At 49.0% G+C, this 15,209-nt stretch overlaps 1 protein-coding gene across 3 annotated transcripts in view; it reads left to right on the top strand.

The window, feature by feature from the left end:
• Positions 1-15,209, top strand: part of PPP2R5C (protein phosphatase 2 regulatory subunit B'gamma) — a 1,413,048-nt gene that overhangs the window by 1,263,658 nt on the left and 134,181 nt on the right. For all 3 annotated transcript variants that reach the window (XM_086937820.1, XM_086937822.1, XM_086937821.1), the window contains one exon: positions 13,139-13,211. In XM_086937820.1, the coding sequence (XP_086793946.1) occupies positions 13,139-13,211 (73 nt within the window). The remainder of the gene's footprint in view (positions 1-13,138; positions 13,212-15,209) is intronic.

Raw genomic sequence — 15,209 nt, forward strand, 5'->3', positions numbered from 1 at the left:
GAGCATTTCAAGACAACCTTTAACGCAAGAACAATCACGAAAAAAAGACTCTGAAAAAACAGTAACGATAGACTTGGCATCTACATCCTCTAATGACCTTTTTTAGAGAAGGGTACAAATCTTGGCAAACCCCCGGATCAAGTCACATCGCAGATCAGCGACAAAAAACGAGAAGAGGACAAGGCAAGAGAGAAAGAGAAAGAACAAGCGAAAAAATCGGGACTACGGAGTCAGAGCAGAACATAGTAATCAATATCTCCAAATATTCGCTATCTAAATTTGAGATCCAACTATTAAACAAAGGACCTACTTTCGTGAGCACTTATCGCACGAATGAACTCGAGACTGAAGTGGCCTTTTTCAAATTTATGAGGATACTACGTCTAAAATACTTCTTCACTTTTCTAAATCCTATTGTCACCGGATAATGTAGCCGATCAGTTCAAACCTAAAAGTAACTTTATGGCTCCAGTTTCCCACAAAAGTCTGGATTTGTTCGACCTTTGGTCAAGGCAGACATGACTAAAAATCAGTACAAAAGCAAATTGAAAAATTTGACACGAGCAGAGCATAGTGCGCTACGCGCCCTGGGCATAACAAAGAAATTACTATCCAAAAGGCAGACAAAGGGGGAGGCCTTGTCATCATGGACACTGATTTCTACATCTGAAAGAGACACGTTAGTGATAGATTCCTTACCTTAGAATATCCCCAGGCGTCAGACTGGATCCGGAAACTTTTGCGTAGCAATACCCCTGCGCGCCGGTAGGCGTCGTCTGCGGCTCCGCGTCCGTCGTCGGCGTCGTGAGCGCCGGGATGACGTCGTCGGATTACTTAGACGGCGCCCATGCGCGCTGACGTCAGTTCTTCTTTTTTCCGCGCCAGCTAGCGCAGATCCGGAAGAAGCTCTACCCCCAGTCACTTTTTGACTGAAAACTTTTTTGATCTTTTGATCTTCTCTTTAGTCGACTCTCGACTATCGGTGCCAGGGATGCCCGGGTTCAAGCCTTGTTCGAAGTGCGGCCGACTCATGTCGGTCACGGACCCCCATCGCCGGTGCCTGAAGTGCTTAGGCCTCGACCACGACGATCGATCCTGCTCCGACTGCCGGGCCCTGACGTCGAAGGCTAGGCGGGAGCGGTCCCGCAAGCGTCTCGAGCTGAGGCAGTCGGCCCCGCGCCGCTCCAGGTCCCGGTCCCGGTCCCACGGGAGGTCGAAGGACAGGTCGCGAGGTCGGAGTCATCGACGTTCCGGGAGTGGACACCGATCGTCTGGTTCCAAGTCCTCAGGTAAGAGGCATGAGAGGTCGGAGCGACACCATCGATCCTCCGACCCGCCCCGACGCTCGCACGATGCGGCCGGGGACTCGGGCGACACCGCCCACGCGGCTCCGCGGGAGTCGCAAGCGTCGCCGCCTGCCCCACACCTTCGGGTCCCTGGGCACGGCGCGTCGCAGGAGGAGGTCGAGAGGTACCTCATGGCCATGAGGGCCCTCCCTCCTCAGTCGGTTCCCGTGGCGCCTTCGGGCCGATCGGCTCCGTCTGGAGGTCCTTCCGGGTCGGGCGCTTCGGCCCCGACGACGTCGGCGACTTCGGTCCCGGCGCCGCTGGCGACTTCGGTCCCGGCGCCGCGCGACCTCGCTGGATCCGGCTCCGGATCCGGGACCTCGCCGGTCGACCTTACGACCTCACCGGCGCCGTCCCTTCAGGTGTCGTCCCCGGCAGCCGATGTGGTTGCCGCCCCCAATGTTTCCTACGGTCCTACTCAGGAGTCGGAAGGGCGCCGCTGGGCGCCGATTCCGACGGCCTTTGGAGAGTTCTATCTCCACGAGGAGGCCCTGGCTGTTGATCCTGGTCTCCAGGAGCCAGGTGACGAGGAGCAGTGGGAGGGGTCCGAGGACCCTCTGGCACGTGATTGCCAGTCAAACCAGGACTGGACATATGAGCTTGGGGAGGCCAGTGGTATTGACACCTCGCCAGACACTGGATTTACGTCGCCCCCGACTGTGGCTTCGGAGGCGGGTTCTGCTTACAGCGTAGTGTTGACGAAGGCAGCTAAGGCCCTGAGCCTTCAGCTCCCCGTCGCGGCCGTGAGGACTAATCTCCTCACCGAGGTCCTCAAACCGCAGTCCGGCTCCGCGGAGCCCCTCCTGCCGTTCAATGAGGCCTTGTGTGACGTTCTTCTGGGCACTTGGTCCAAGCCCGCCACAGGCCCCCCTGTGGACAGGAACGTGGCCAGACGCTACCGCCCGACACCGGGCGACCCATGCTTTTTGTCCACCCATCCCACCCCCGAGAGCCTGGTCATCCAGGCCTCTAACTCCCAAACCGCATTCCCGTCGGCCCCGCCCGACAGGGAATCCAAGAGATATGAACAGTTCGGGAAGAAGGTCTTCTCGTCTGTGAGCCTAGGGCTACGGTCTGTGAACACCAACTGTCTCTTGGGCCGCTACACCCACACTCTGTGGGACACGGTTGCGGAGGTGCTGCCACAATGCCCTGAGGAGGTCAGGGCTAAACTCAGCCAAACCCTTGCGGACGGCCGAGATGCGGCACGCTTTTCTATCCGGTGTGGGCTGGATACAACGGACTCACTGGGCAGGGCGATGGCAACGACGGTGGCGGTTCGACGCCACGCCTGGTTGAGGTCCGCCAACTTCTCTGCCGATGTCCAGGCCACCCTCCTGGACATGCCGTTTGATGGCCGTCGCCTCTTCGGCGACAAGGCAGACCATGCGCTGGAACGTTTCAAGGACTCCAGGGCCACGGCCAAGTCCTTGGGCCTTACGGCCCCATGCCAGCAATCGGGTGCCTTTCGCTCCTTTTGTGGCCACGGAAGGGGCGCCCCACCACGTACCGTCAGCCACGCGCCGCAGAATGTTCAGCAACGCGGTGGCGGACGTGGGAACCGCCGTGGCGGTGGTCGGGGCCAGCGGCGAGGCCAGTCCACACCTCCCTCAGCAGCCCCTGCCTCAAAACCTTCCTAGTCCGAGTTTTCAGGCCCATGTGACGCCTGTGGGAGGCAAGGTTCGCCATCACCTCTCCCACTGGCATACAGTCACTTCGGACAGGTGGGTGCTGCAAATTGTCCGAAGGGGCTTCTCCCTCCCCTTCGAGTCATCCCCTCCATCCATGCCACCTCAATACCACCGTGTGTCGGGGGATCACTTGCAACTTCTGCAGGAGGAGGTTTCGGCCCTCTTGGCCAAGAGGGCCATCGAGCGCGTTCCTGGGCCAGAAGTAGGACGTGGTTGTTACTCCCACTACTTTCTGGTACCCAAGAAGGGCAAAGGGGGCCTACGCCCTATCTTGGATCTGCGGAACGTCAACGGCTTCCTCCGGACGGAGAAGTTCAAGATGCTCACTTTGGCTCAGGTCCTGGCTGCCCTGGACCCAGGAGACTGGATGGTAGCGTTGGACTTGCAGGACGCCTATTTCCACATCCCCGTCCTGCCGGCCCACCGGCGTTACCTACGGTTCATGGTGGGCCAAGAGCACTTTCAGTTTACCGTGCTCCCCTTCGGCCTTGCCAGCGCCCCACGGGTGTTCACAAAGGTGATGGCGGTGGTCGCAGCCCATCTGCGCAGGCAGGGGGTATCAGTCTTCCCCTACCTCGACGACTGGTTGTTGAAGGCGGGCTCGCCCCAGACAGTCGTCAGCCACCTCCAGACTACGGCCGACCTCCTGCACTTGCTGGGGTTCTCCATCAATGTGCCGAAGTCACACCTGTGTCCCTCTCAAAAGCTCCTCTTCATCGGAGCGGTTCTCGACTCGGCGCAGTTTCGGGTTTACCCACCCGAACAGCGGGTTCGGGATATTCAGGCTCTGATTCCTGTCTTCAGACCGTTATCCCGGGTCTCGGTCAGGTTGATGCTGCGGCTTCTGGGGCTGATGGCCTCCTGCATCCTTCTGGTGCGTCACGCCAGGTGGCGGATGCGGGCTCTGCAGTGGGACCTGAAGTTTCAGTGGGCCCAGCATCAGGGCAACCTGTCCGATCATGTCCTGATCTCGGAGGGCACTGCGAAGCAACTGCAGTGGTGGCTCACGGACCGCGACTGGGTCAGTGGCAGGCCCCTCTCCCTACCCCAGCCGGAGCACGTAGTTGTGACGGACGCGTCCCTCCAGGGCTGGGGAGGCCACATGGGAGAGGCGGAGATCAGAGGCCTCTGGTCTCCGGCGGAGTCCCGGCTCCACATCAACCTTCTGGAGCTGAGGGCGATTCGTCTTGCACTGAAGGCATTCCTCCCCTCTGTCAGGGGGAGCGTAGTGCAAGTGTTCACCGACAACACCACCGCCATGTGGTACTGCAACAAACAGGGCGGTGTGGGGTCGTGGACCCTCTGCCAAGAGGCTCTGCGCCTCTGGCAGTGGCTGGAACATCAGGGCGTGTCCCTGGTGGTTCAACACCTGGCAGGCTCTCTGAATGCCAGGGCGGACGAACTCAGCCGCCGGTGCATGATGGATCACGAATGGCGTCTGAACTCGGACGTGGCGCAAGGTCTCTTTCGACAGTGGGGAGAGCCTTGGTTAGATCTATTCGCCACCGAAGAGAACGCGCAATGTCAGCAGTTCTGCGCGTTGGAATTTCCAAGGCGGCACTCGCTCGGAGACGCTTTTCGTCGCGAGTGGAGCTGCGGTCTGTTGTACGCCTTTCCGCCTATACCACTTCTGCCCAGAGTGCTGAAGAAGATCAGGCGCGACCGGGCCCAAGTTATCCTTGTGGCTCCGGACTGGGCACGAAGATACTGGTATCCCGAGCTACTCGGCATGTCAGTCGATCCCCCGATTCGTCTGCCTCTTCGGGAGGACCTTCTGTCGCAGCAGCAGGGGACGGTCCTGCACCCGAACCTGTCCAGTCTCCACCTACAAGCTTGGAGATTGAGCGGCGGCAGTTGAGGCCATTTGACTTGCCTCCCGAAGTCTGTGATATCATTCTGGCAGCCAGGCGTCCCTCCACAAAGTCGGTATACGCCTGCCGGTGGAACAGATTTGTGGCATGGTGCACAGCAAAGGCTGTGGATCCTCTCTCTGCACCCCTTTCGGAAGTGCTGCTCTTTCTTCTTTCCCTTGCCCAGCAGGGCTCTGCTCTGGGCACTCTTAAAGGGTACCTTTCTGCTCTATCAGCCTTCTTGAGGCTACCAGATCAGCCTTCTTTATTCAAATCCCCTATTGTGAGTAGATTTCTGAAGGGCATCACACACATGTTCCCTCCTGTTCCCTTCGTGATGCCCCAGTGGGACTTGAATCTGGTTCTCACCTATCTGATGTGTGCCCCCTTTGAGCCGCTTCATAACTGCCCTCTTCGTCTCCTTACTCTAAAGACGGCCTTCCTGGTTGCCATCACCTCTGCCAGGAGGGTGAGTGAGCTCCAGGCTCTTTCTTCTTCTCCACCTTTCCTGTCTGTTCATCCTGATAAGGTGGTGTTACGTACACGACCTTCCTTTCTGCCCAAGGTTGTCACGGCCTTCCACATCGGGCAGTCCATCACTTTGCCCACCTTCTTTCCGCCTCCGCATCCCTCGAAAGAGGAGGAGAGGCTCCACCGTCTGGATCCAAAACGTGCGCTCTCCTACTACCTAGATCGCACACGCCAATTCCGGGTGGATGACCAACTCTTCGTTGGGTACGTGGGCGCGAAGAAGGGAAAGGCTGTGCACAAGAGGACCATCTCTAGGTGGATCATCTTGTGTATTCAAGCATGTTACTCCATGGCGAGGAAGGAGCCCCCAGCTGGATTACGGGCTCACTCCACTCGGGCCACGGCAGCGACTACTGCCCTGGGCCGCGGTGTCCCCCTGCAGGACATTTGCCAGGCAGCTACGTGGGCCTCGCTGCACACGTTCGCAAGACACTACTGCCTGGACAGTCAAGTCCGGAGGGATGGCTTCTTTGGCCGTTCCGTCCTCCAGGACTTTCTGGTGTGATATTGGTTCGCAGACCCACCACCGGGGTTGGTATTGCTGGGGTATCTATTCTAAGGTAAGGAATCTATCACTAACGTGTCTCTTTCAGATGCACAAGTTACTACTTGTGTAACGATATATCTGTAAGAGACATTAGTTAGTGATAGATTCCTTACCGACCCACCCATCCTCCCCGTTCTGCGAACCGATATCTAGGGTTAAGGTCATCCCCTTTCAGGGCCCTAGTTTCATGGCACCAGTGTTAGTTCTATCATGGCTCTGCGTATCTGGCGCGGAAAAGCTGTCTTATCAGAACTGACGTCAGCGCGCATGGGCGCCGTCTAAGTACTCCGACGACGTCATCCCGGCGCTCACGACGCCGACGACGGACGCGGAGCCGCAGACGACGCCTACCGGCGCGCAGGGGTATTGCTACGCAAAAGTTTCCGGATCCAGTCTGACGCCTGGGGATATTCTAAGGTAAGGAATCTATCACTAACTAATGTCTCTTACAGATATATCGTTACACAAGTAGTAACTTGTGCATTAAGAAAGGTAATGAACATGTGCAAGATGATGATATTTATCTCAAACTTCCACAAGACCCGACAAATGAGATATCCCACAACTTGGATCAAATTCTTGATAAGGCTGAGGAATTAGGCTGGATTACCCTTGCAACAAAAAGATATCTCAGACAAGTATACCCAAGAAGACCCAGAATTTACTTTTTGCCAAAAGTACACAAACAATTGCAAAATCCCCCTATCAGGCCTATTGTATCTGGTTGCTCGTCATTCTTCGAAAATTTGGGCATTTTCATCGATTCCCATATGCAAACATTCATACAAAATTGGCCCACATATCTGGAGGACACATCGCATTTTGTGAGAAGTCTGACTTCCCTTAATTTGGAAGAACAAGGGAGTTTAACACTCTGTACAATCGACGTAGTGTCATTGTATACATCGATTCCCCACAAATTGGGCCTCGAGGCTATGGAATGGGCCCTTTTGAGGACAGATAAACCTGTAGAAACGAAATATTTGATTATGCAATTGTTGGAGTTTTGCTTAAACAGTTATTTCGTTTGGCAAAATGAATACTACACTCAACTAAGCGGCACTGCCATGGGCTTTCCAGGAGCGTGTATCTATGCAAACATATTCATGGCGAAATTCAAATTGGAGTACATATTGGAAGATAGCACCTGGCATGAAGGCATCTTATACTATAAACGGTATATTGATGATATCTTTTTAATATGGAAGAAACCAATTGCAGACCTAAAGAGAAACATTGACAGCTTGAACCTTGTGAATCCCAGGATAAAATTCACGAGTCAGATGAGCACCACGTCAATTCCATTCTTGGATGTTTCAGTTGGAATAAACTGCAGCACTATCATCACAGAACTGTATAGAAAACCCACTGATAAGAATACATCATTACAGTATGGAAGTTTCCACCCAACTAACTTGAAAGACAATCTCCCAATATCCCAATTCATGAGAATTAAAAGAATATCATCCGATGAAACGCAATGCGCAAGAAGCTTGGAACATAAAAAACAATGCTATCTTGAAAGAGGATATCCTGAAAAACTCATCACGATGCAAATGGAAAGAGTTAAAACAATACCGCGAGTGGAACTTTTGCAGAAAAAGATTAAAGTCGCAAACAAGAGAATGGTGTTTATTTCGAAATACTCTACCGCATCAAGGGATATAAAAAGAACTATAACTAAGAGGTGGGAAATCTTACAAATGGAAAGTGATTTTGGAGAACTCTACAAACATAAACCATTGTTTGCTTACAAAAGGTCACGGAACTTGAAGGAACTTCTTAATAAACCAGGAGACATGGAACTCTGCACAGTCACCCCTAAAGGAACAACAAAGTGCTTTAATTGCAAGAACTGCAACAATGTAATCACTGGCAGTACGTTATCGCATCCACGAACAGGAGAAAGGATCACCTTAAGACATTCAGCAAACTGCAATGCAGAACATGTGGTCTACTCAATAAAGTGCCCTTGCGGGCTGCTATACGTTGGCAAAACCGACCGTAAACTAAAAACACGTTTGTCTGAGCACAAGAGTAGAATCCGGAATAAAAATGTAACATCACCAATTGCAAGACATTGGATTGAAATGGGACACACCATAGCGCAAATTCGCTTTCAGATCATTGAACAGGTTCCACAACGTCTAGGATTAGACAATGCCAAAATCCTCCTTAGGAGGGAGACCTTCTGGATACGCAGATTGCATACTTCGGCCCCTGATGGGTTGAATGATAAATTGCAAATGATTTGTTTCTTATAGACACAAATTTAGATATAAGTACACGTAGCCGAGTTCTCAAGGGATACATCAACACAGTGTTACTTAAAAACAGGTTACAACAACATACATTGAACATAATTCTGTTGTCCATCACAAATTGTAAACTTGACCGTATATTTTGAATGTTTTTGATTTCCAAACTAATGATTCATAATAACAAGACTTTTTGTTGTTTATCGCATGTATCAACATTGGTTATCAACAATGTAAAGTGTATCTTTATCTTTCCTTCTTCATTTAAACTGATGCCCATCACTTTTACTTGTACATCATTAAAAAGGCTAAAACACACTGTAAACATTAGTAGCATCCTCACCTTGTTCAAAAATACATTTAGTTGCTAGGGATATTTCCCATTCAGAAATGGCCGCCACCATTCCCTTAATTAGTCCTTCTTCAATGTTAAGTTCAACAAACAAATATAGAGAAAGGACTCCTCACATGAATCTGTCATCGGTACAAACATTCGAGTAAGAACGCCGTTACGAAGCCGGTTCACTTTTCTCTCGGTAAGTCGACCTCCGTAAAGTTTTAATACGTGAAGGTTGCCGACCAGGGTAACCGCATACTAAGTTCGGCATTTGTCTATTTTGTTTTCTCCAGCATGGGAGGAACGTCGATACAAGCGAGACCCTAAAGTATAAACTCGAGGCTCGCAGGTAAACTTTTTTCCTAAACAGACTTTGGTAACTTTGCAACAAACTAAATCGTTTGCAATAGGTTTTAAGCAACATTCATTCATTTATTCCAATAGATTCCATATTTCTGCGGCTACACACACAAGACCTGCAGGTGAGCTTCATGTTTTAGTCTATATATAACCAGACGAATAGGCACCATAAAGATAGTACTTGACAGGTATTTTTAATTATTTTCAGATAGGTTCTTTTCAACCTTGGAATCCAGGTAATTCACTTGATTACCCTTTTCAAGTTCATATCGCTTTTTTACATATGAATCATGTTATTGATTATCCCGTTTTTTCAACTTCTCAGATTTACCATACCTTTACAACACACATATCAACGAAACAACCAGTTATTTTGGTAAGACATTCACGCAATACCTAAGACTACATAACGCATATCTCCTAAAGCATCTAGATTAATTAAGTTTCCTCTTTTCTTCTTTCCTTTAGACCCCTGACGAAGGGGTGTAAACCCCGAAATGCATTGGGTTGTACATATAATTGTGTTGTATACTAATTGTTTTGAGAAATGCATTTGATTTATTTGCAATGATTTTCTATTGTTTATGCATTGTTTAAATTGATGAAAATGAATTTTATTCACTAAACTCGTGACAATTTAACGATAAAATATGTTTTGAAAAATGGTTTCATTTGCAAAATTTATCACTCGTGCGCACTAGAGTCCTGGTTATCTAGCGATCCCAGGCCACATTCACAGATACATAAGAGTTTAGCAGGCACTAATCTAGTGCTGCACACATATCGAACAAGCGATTGAATTCTGAATATCTGAGTGCAATACCCCCAACCATTCATTAACATTTACACTTTGGCGTTGATGAATGACCCTCCCTGCCTGAATGAGGCCTGGACACTCCCCGCAAAAGTTGTCTTACTAACGGTGAAGCACACGTAGAAAGAACTGAAGGACTCGTAGCTACTTGCATCGTCACGTCCTGATCAGTTATGAAAACCTGAAACCACCTCCTCTCGTGGTTAATAATATTGGCACCCTCCCATTGCTTCATCCACGGACCCTCACATACGCATCAGTTTCTTAGGTCTCTAAGCTGTGCACGTATGGGGTTCTCTCGCAGGGGTGTGATGGCGGTCCCTGTTCCTATACCCAGCCCTCATGTCTAAGGAGGTGGGCCGCCACTGTGTTTAATGTATTTTACAAAACAAGGGAGCCCAAGGTGCAATCGCTAGGGACCTATGGGTAGTACTTTTTAACAGAGACAGTGGTCCCTAAACAAACAAAATTAATTCAATGAATATAGACTAGATAGTTCTATATTAACGTCCAGCCGGACCGTTTTATGTGATTAAATAGTAGATTGTATCAAAATCTTAAAAATGTAAGTGGGACACCAGCCGGTGCCCGACTAAACACACTCCACAAGAAAAAACATACAACATAAATTGTAGGCAAAACAAGAGGTAGTCTGATTGGCATAAATTATACACAGACTGATCATAAACTACACATATGCACATACAAAATCTCAATGTATTAGTGGCATTTGTGTATGCTGTCGGCGACGTTTCGAACTACAACTTATTTAGAGTTCATCTTCAGGACTATTGATCCTTTGCCTAGTCTGAATGGCTGAGCGAGCTCGTCAGAATGGTGAGAGAAGCGAATCAGCTATAAAATTAATGCCGAGTTTGATTCCACCGTTACAATGCCGGGGATGGAATTACACAAAGTCCAAGACGGTCGGCACACCAACAAAGTTTAAGAATGCTGCGGTCCTGAGTGAGGTCCGGAATCCCGGTAACCGTTGCAGGAGGGATTTTCAGGATTCAAAGATGATCTAATTTGGAAGGGTCCCCGCTCCCACCTTTATACTAAAGAAAGGGGCTGGCACGCGACTAGGTCCTGCCCATGGGTGGGACCAGGAAGGGGGGTGGTTACACCCCTCTCCCATGCCGGACTTTCCCCAGCTCAGGGGCTGGTGTGCCCCTGGAACTGGTTCTAGCCGGCAGATGGCATAGTGAGCACCGGGGTGCCACTTGCAGTCACCTTCCTATTCAGCCCTGCCTACCCAGGATACACAAAACCCTGTCTGGGATGGTGCTAGCACCGCCACTGACAGGAAACCCTTTGTCCAAGCTCTCCTCGCTGGAAGGACTCCCAGCAGCAGGAGGTCAGACTTGTGTCTGTGGTGGCAGCATCCATTTTGTGATGCTGAGGCTCGAGTTAACTTTAACCGGGGTTCACAGTTACATACATGTCGTGTCCCTCTAGAAGGGTGGACTGCTAACCCCGTCGCCAGAATTGGGGAGGGGTTAGTATTCCAATTCGTATGACACCTTACTCGACATGTTTTGATAAAGCGATACCAGAGTTGGCATATAACCGCGAGGATTATAATGCATTTAAGAGTATATGGTATGCGTTATCATGGAACAGCTATTAGGACTTGGTTCCGCAAGCTGCAAACGGGCTCAGCTCATGCCAGAGCACCATCTCACATGATTCCAAGCACTCTGCCTTCAGGATTGTTAGGGCCTGCCATAGGAGTGACTGATAGGAATCTGTGTCCATTTTAGGGTTAGATATAGGTATACTATATCTAAAGCAAAGGGTGATTACACCACCTTGCCCCAGCTGTCGTGCAGCCAGTTGTGTCAGATTTAGATGGCCAGCCAGGGGTGGCATAATACATGCTGCAGCCCCTGGTAGGCCCTGGGTACACCTATGCCCTGAGTTACAGGGTCTGATAAGGTGGCCCAGTACCAATTGGTAAATGCACCTAAGGTACACGTGTCAATTTAGTGAGAGAACAGCTAGGCTGTGGGTCTGATTGGCAGGCCCACAGCCAGGGAAGTTGTAAACCAGTGAAGCAAAAAGCAAAAATCTGGGGTGATCACTGGATTACAGACCCTACTCTCCTACATAAAGCTCCCTTGTTATTAGGCTGTCACAGGATAAGCGAATCGTTGGTCACACGTGAGATTACCAGCGTGCAGACCCAGTTTGGCGCTCAAACGAAAGCGTCCCGCGTACTCTTAAATGAAGCTGGAAACAATGCAGACCTTAATTGTTGTGGTCGCTTGATTATTCTTGAAACACACTATGAGGACAACATTATTTTAATTTGGAAAAGATAATTCGCTGGACGAATATCCGTTGAAACTGAGAAGGAGGCAGAGCACCCCTGATCATATTTTATTGATAGAAAATAACTGAGAATCATTGGGGAACATTTATTGTAACTGTCCTGATGAAGGTGGTAAAATATTAAATATACCACCGAAACGCGTCGATGCACAAGGAGCAATACAGAAAAAAACAAACTAAGGAAAATTCTAAGCTTTTTGTTGGAATTTAGTCCTTTTCCTGTACCTCCTTTTTTAATAGGAATGTCTGATTTATTTCTTTTATAGTGTTCCATTTTGTATATGTTTCCCTCTTTTTTAACAAAATATAGTGTATGCAAATAAACTGTACAGATCCACTTTTATAATAGTGTTTTCACTGTTTTTTTAATTTATTCTTATTGCTTCCTTGTTATGGTTTGATATTGGTGAGTCTTTATGTGTCCGTAATATTTTATGTCTCTATGGTAATTCGCCAAAAGGGAATTCTACTTTGACTTGTGTCAACTCCGGAACCCTATCCCTTTGGTCCTGGGGTACCTCTCTCTTTTACTAGAGGTCTTCTGCCAGTGGCCAGGTTCACTAAATAATTAGTGGAGGCAAGCGCCCACCACCCCTACCCCTATTCATTCCCTTTCCACTATCTCACAGGTACTGGTCATCCAGGTGAAATTCTGTGTGTGGCTTACATTATGCCCACACTTGTGCCCGATGCGTAATGGAAAAGACTAGTGAATGAGTATATGCTCCAGACTCTTAAGACTATTGATTGGTCGCCTGTTTATACATTTTGACATCACCAACCAACTAGTGATGGGCACCCAAGCTGTAACCCACTGATCCTGAAAACCAAGAAACAAGCCAAAGAAAAATAGGTTGTAATATAATTAACACAGGCAGTAATGTAACTTTGTTATGGCAAGGTCTATCGCAACCACTAACAATTCCAGTACAAACCACATAATTACAATACACAACACATACATCCACTTGTGTTTTGAAACACTAGCAAGATTTGTTTGAGAAAATCTTATGTTTTTTTCTGTTGTATGCAATTAAGCCTTGTTTAAGCATGGCTTTACTGTCTTCCAGGGAAAAACTAAAACTGAAAGAACGAGACGAAGCTTGGGTTAAAATAGAGAATCTAGCCAAATCAAACCCAAAGGTATGTATTCAGTTACATTTTTATTTATTTTATTGTGGTAATATTTCTCATGAAACCGGAGTGTTTTTGTCAACAGGTGCTTTGTAGATCATAAACCTGTTGAAGGCATTTCAGTGCAACCTACAGCCTTCAATCCCTGTCAAATTCTTCCATGCAGCGATCTATTGAGGTACTTTCATTAAGTTAACAGTAAGATGTTTACAGCTATGCGAGTCTGTGGATGCTGTAACATGCAATGTGTTTAAAAAAACTTGTACCAAAGATATAATTAGAAAGGTTCCAAGATTCCCTCCTCATAAATGAAACTGGTGTGGATGATCGATGTGCATGAGGATTGTTATCAACTCATAGTTTCTAAGACGTCTTCCTACTCCGCATCCAAATTTCACTGTCTGTCCCATTTACGTTTCTGGACCAGATCCTGAGGTTCTTCTTCATCACGCTCCAAGTCCTCAGGTAAGGAATCTGCTCCTGCTTGTCAATCACATTCACCTGAACAGGCTCCATCTTTTTTGATCTCGCTCCTGAAATTGGTCAACTTCGAAGCCAATTCCACAGCTTGTTCCGGCACAACCAGATTTTCCAGGGCCTTCAGCCACGCCTCTACGTATTGAAGAGTTCCGCACAACCATGCTCTGACTCTTTGGGTCTCTGCTGAATCCTGCTGATGCACCTTCGGGCCCCAAGGAACTGAGAGACCGCTGTGAGTTCACCCTCTGCACCAGTTTGCCCCTCCACTCTTACTTTGCCCTCATCTCTTATTCCAACTCTGCTGCCCACGCCACAATGCACGCTTGCCCAGGGCACCCTAATGTCCACTTCCCTGCATGAAGACATGGCCTGAATTGTCCTTCACAACCACAGTCCTACCTCTGCTAACGTTGCACCCAAATCCGCCCAAGACGCTGCAGCCCCTGCAGGATAAACAGCCTAGACAACATTCTCTCCAGTCCCGCTGGGGACTGACTGATAATGATTATGACCTGGGTGATGATTTTGTTCAGCCCTTGCAAGATAAAAATTAGTATGAGAACTCATGAGGTCAGTGTCCTTGATAACTCTCTAGAAATGGGTCTGATCCATCCGTAGAAGAATCCTCCTCGTTGATGTGTAGGGAAGCAGAAGTACTTGACCTCCTGCTCCCCACCTTGGAGCTTAAAACTAATGTCTTGACAGAAGTCATACAACTGGGGCATACATCTTCAGAGTCAATTCTTCCCTTTAATAAGCCATTGACCAATGTCTTATTGGGGCTTGGGACAGACCTTGCTCTGCCTCCTCCCTCTTCCCCTACGTCAATAGGCAGATTGCCACATGCCATCGTCCTGTTTCGGATAATCTGGCTTTTCTTTCTAAGCACCCCTCACAAGAAAGCCTAGTGGTGCGGTCTTCCACCAGCCGTTCTAACCCCAATTCATTTCTCACATTTCCCCTCTGCCATCGTTCTGCAAATATGTTTATTTTTATACCAGCTTGGCCCTCCGAACTAATAATATCAGCTGTTTGTTGGGACGATACTCACAGGCTCTTTGGGATTCGGTGGCACAGGTCCTCCCTGGTGCACCTGAAGTCCTTAGCCCTGTTCTTTTTTAGGTGATCCAAGATGGCTGTGATGTTGCCAAGTTCAGAATTCGTTGTGGCTTGGAATCCACTGATTCCATCGAGTGGACAATAGGTACCCATGTTAACACTTGCCGCCATATTTCCTATTTGTAAACCACAAATATATTGTGCATTGCTGCGGTTGACTGGGTTCTCTGGCAAGGTCCTGTCCTTGTTAATCAGCATGCCCTTTGATGGGCGTCTAGTGTAGGCTGAGAAATCTGATTCCGCTCTCGATCACTTTAAGGAGGACAGGGCTACTGCTAGTTTTTTGGGTCTCTCTGCCCGGCCGCACCAACCATAGCAGTTCCACTGTTTCTTTCGCTGCTTTGCCTGTGGCACCCCTTATCACCAACCCATCTAGCCCCCACAGGGAACCCAGCAGTTTCGTGCCCA

This window comes from Lissotriton vulgaris, chromosome 9, assembly GCF_964263255.1.
Source record: "Lissotriton vulgaris chromosome 9, aLisVul1.2, whole genome shotgun sequence".
Taxonomy (NCBI): Eukaryota; Metazoa; Chordata; class Amphibia; order Caudata; family Salamandridae; genus Lissotriton; species Lissotriton vulgaris.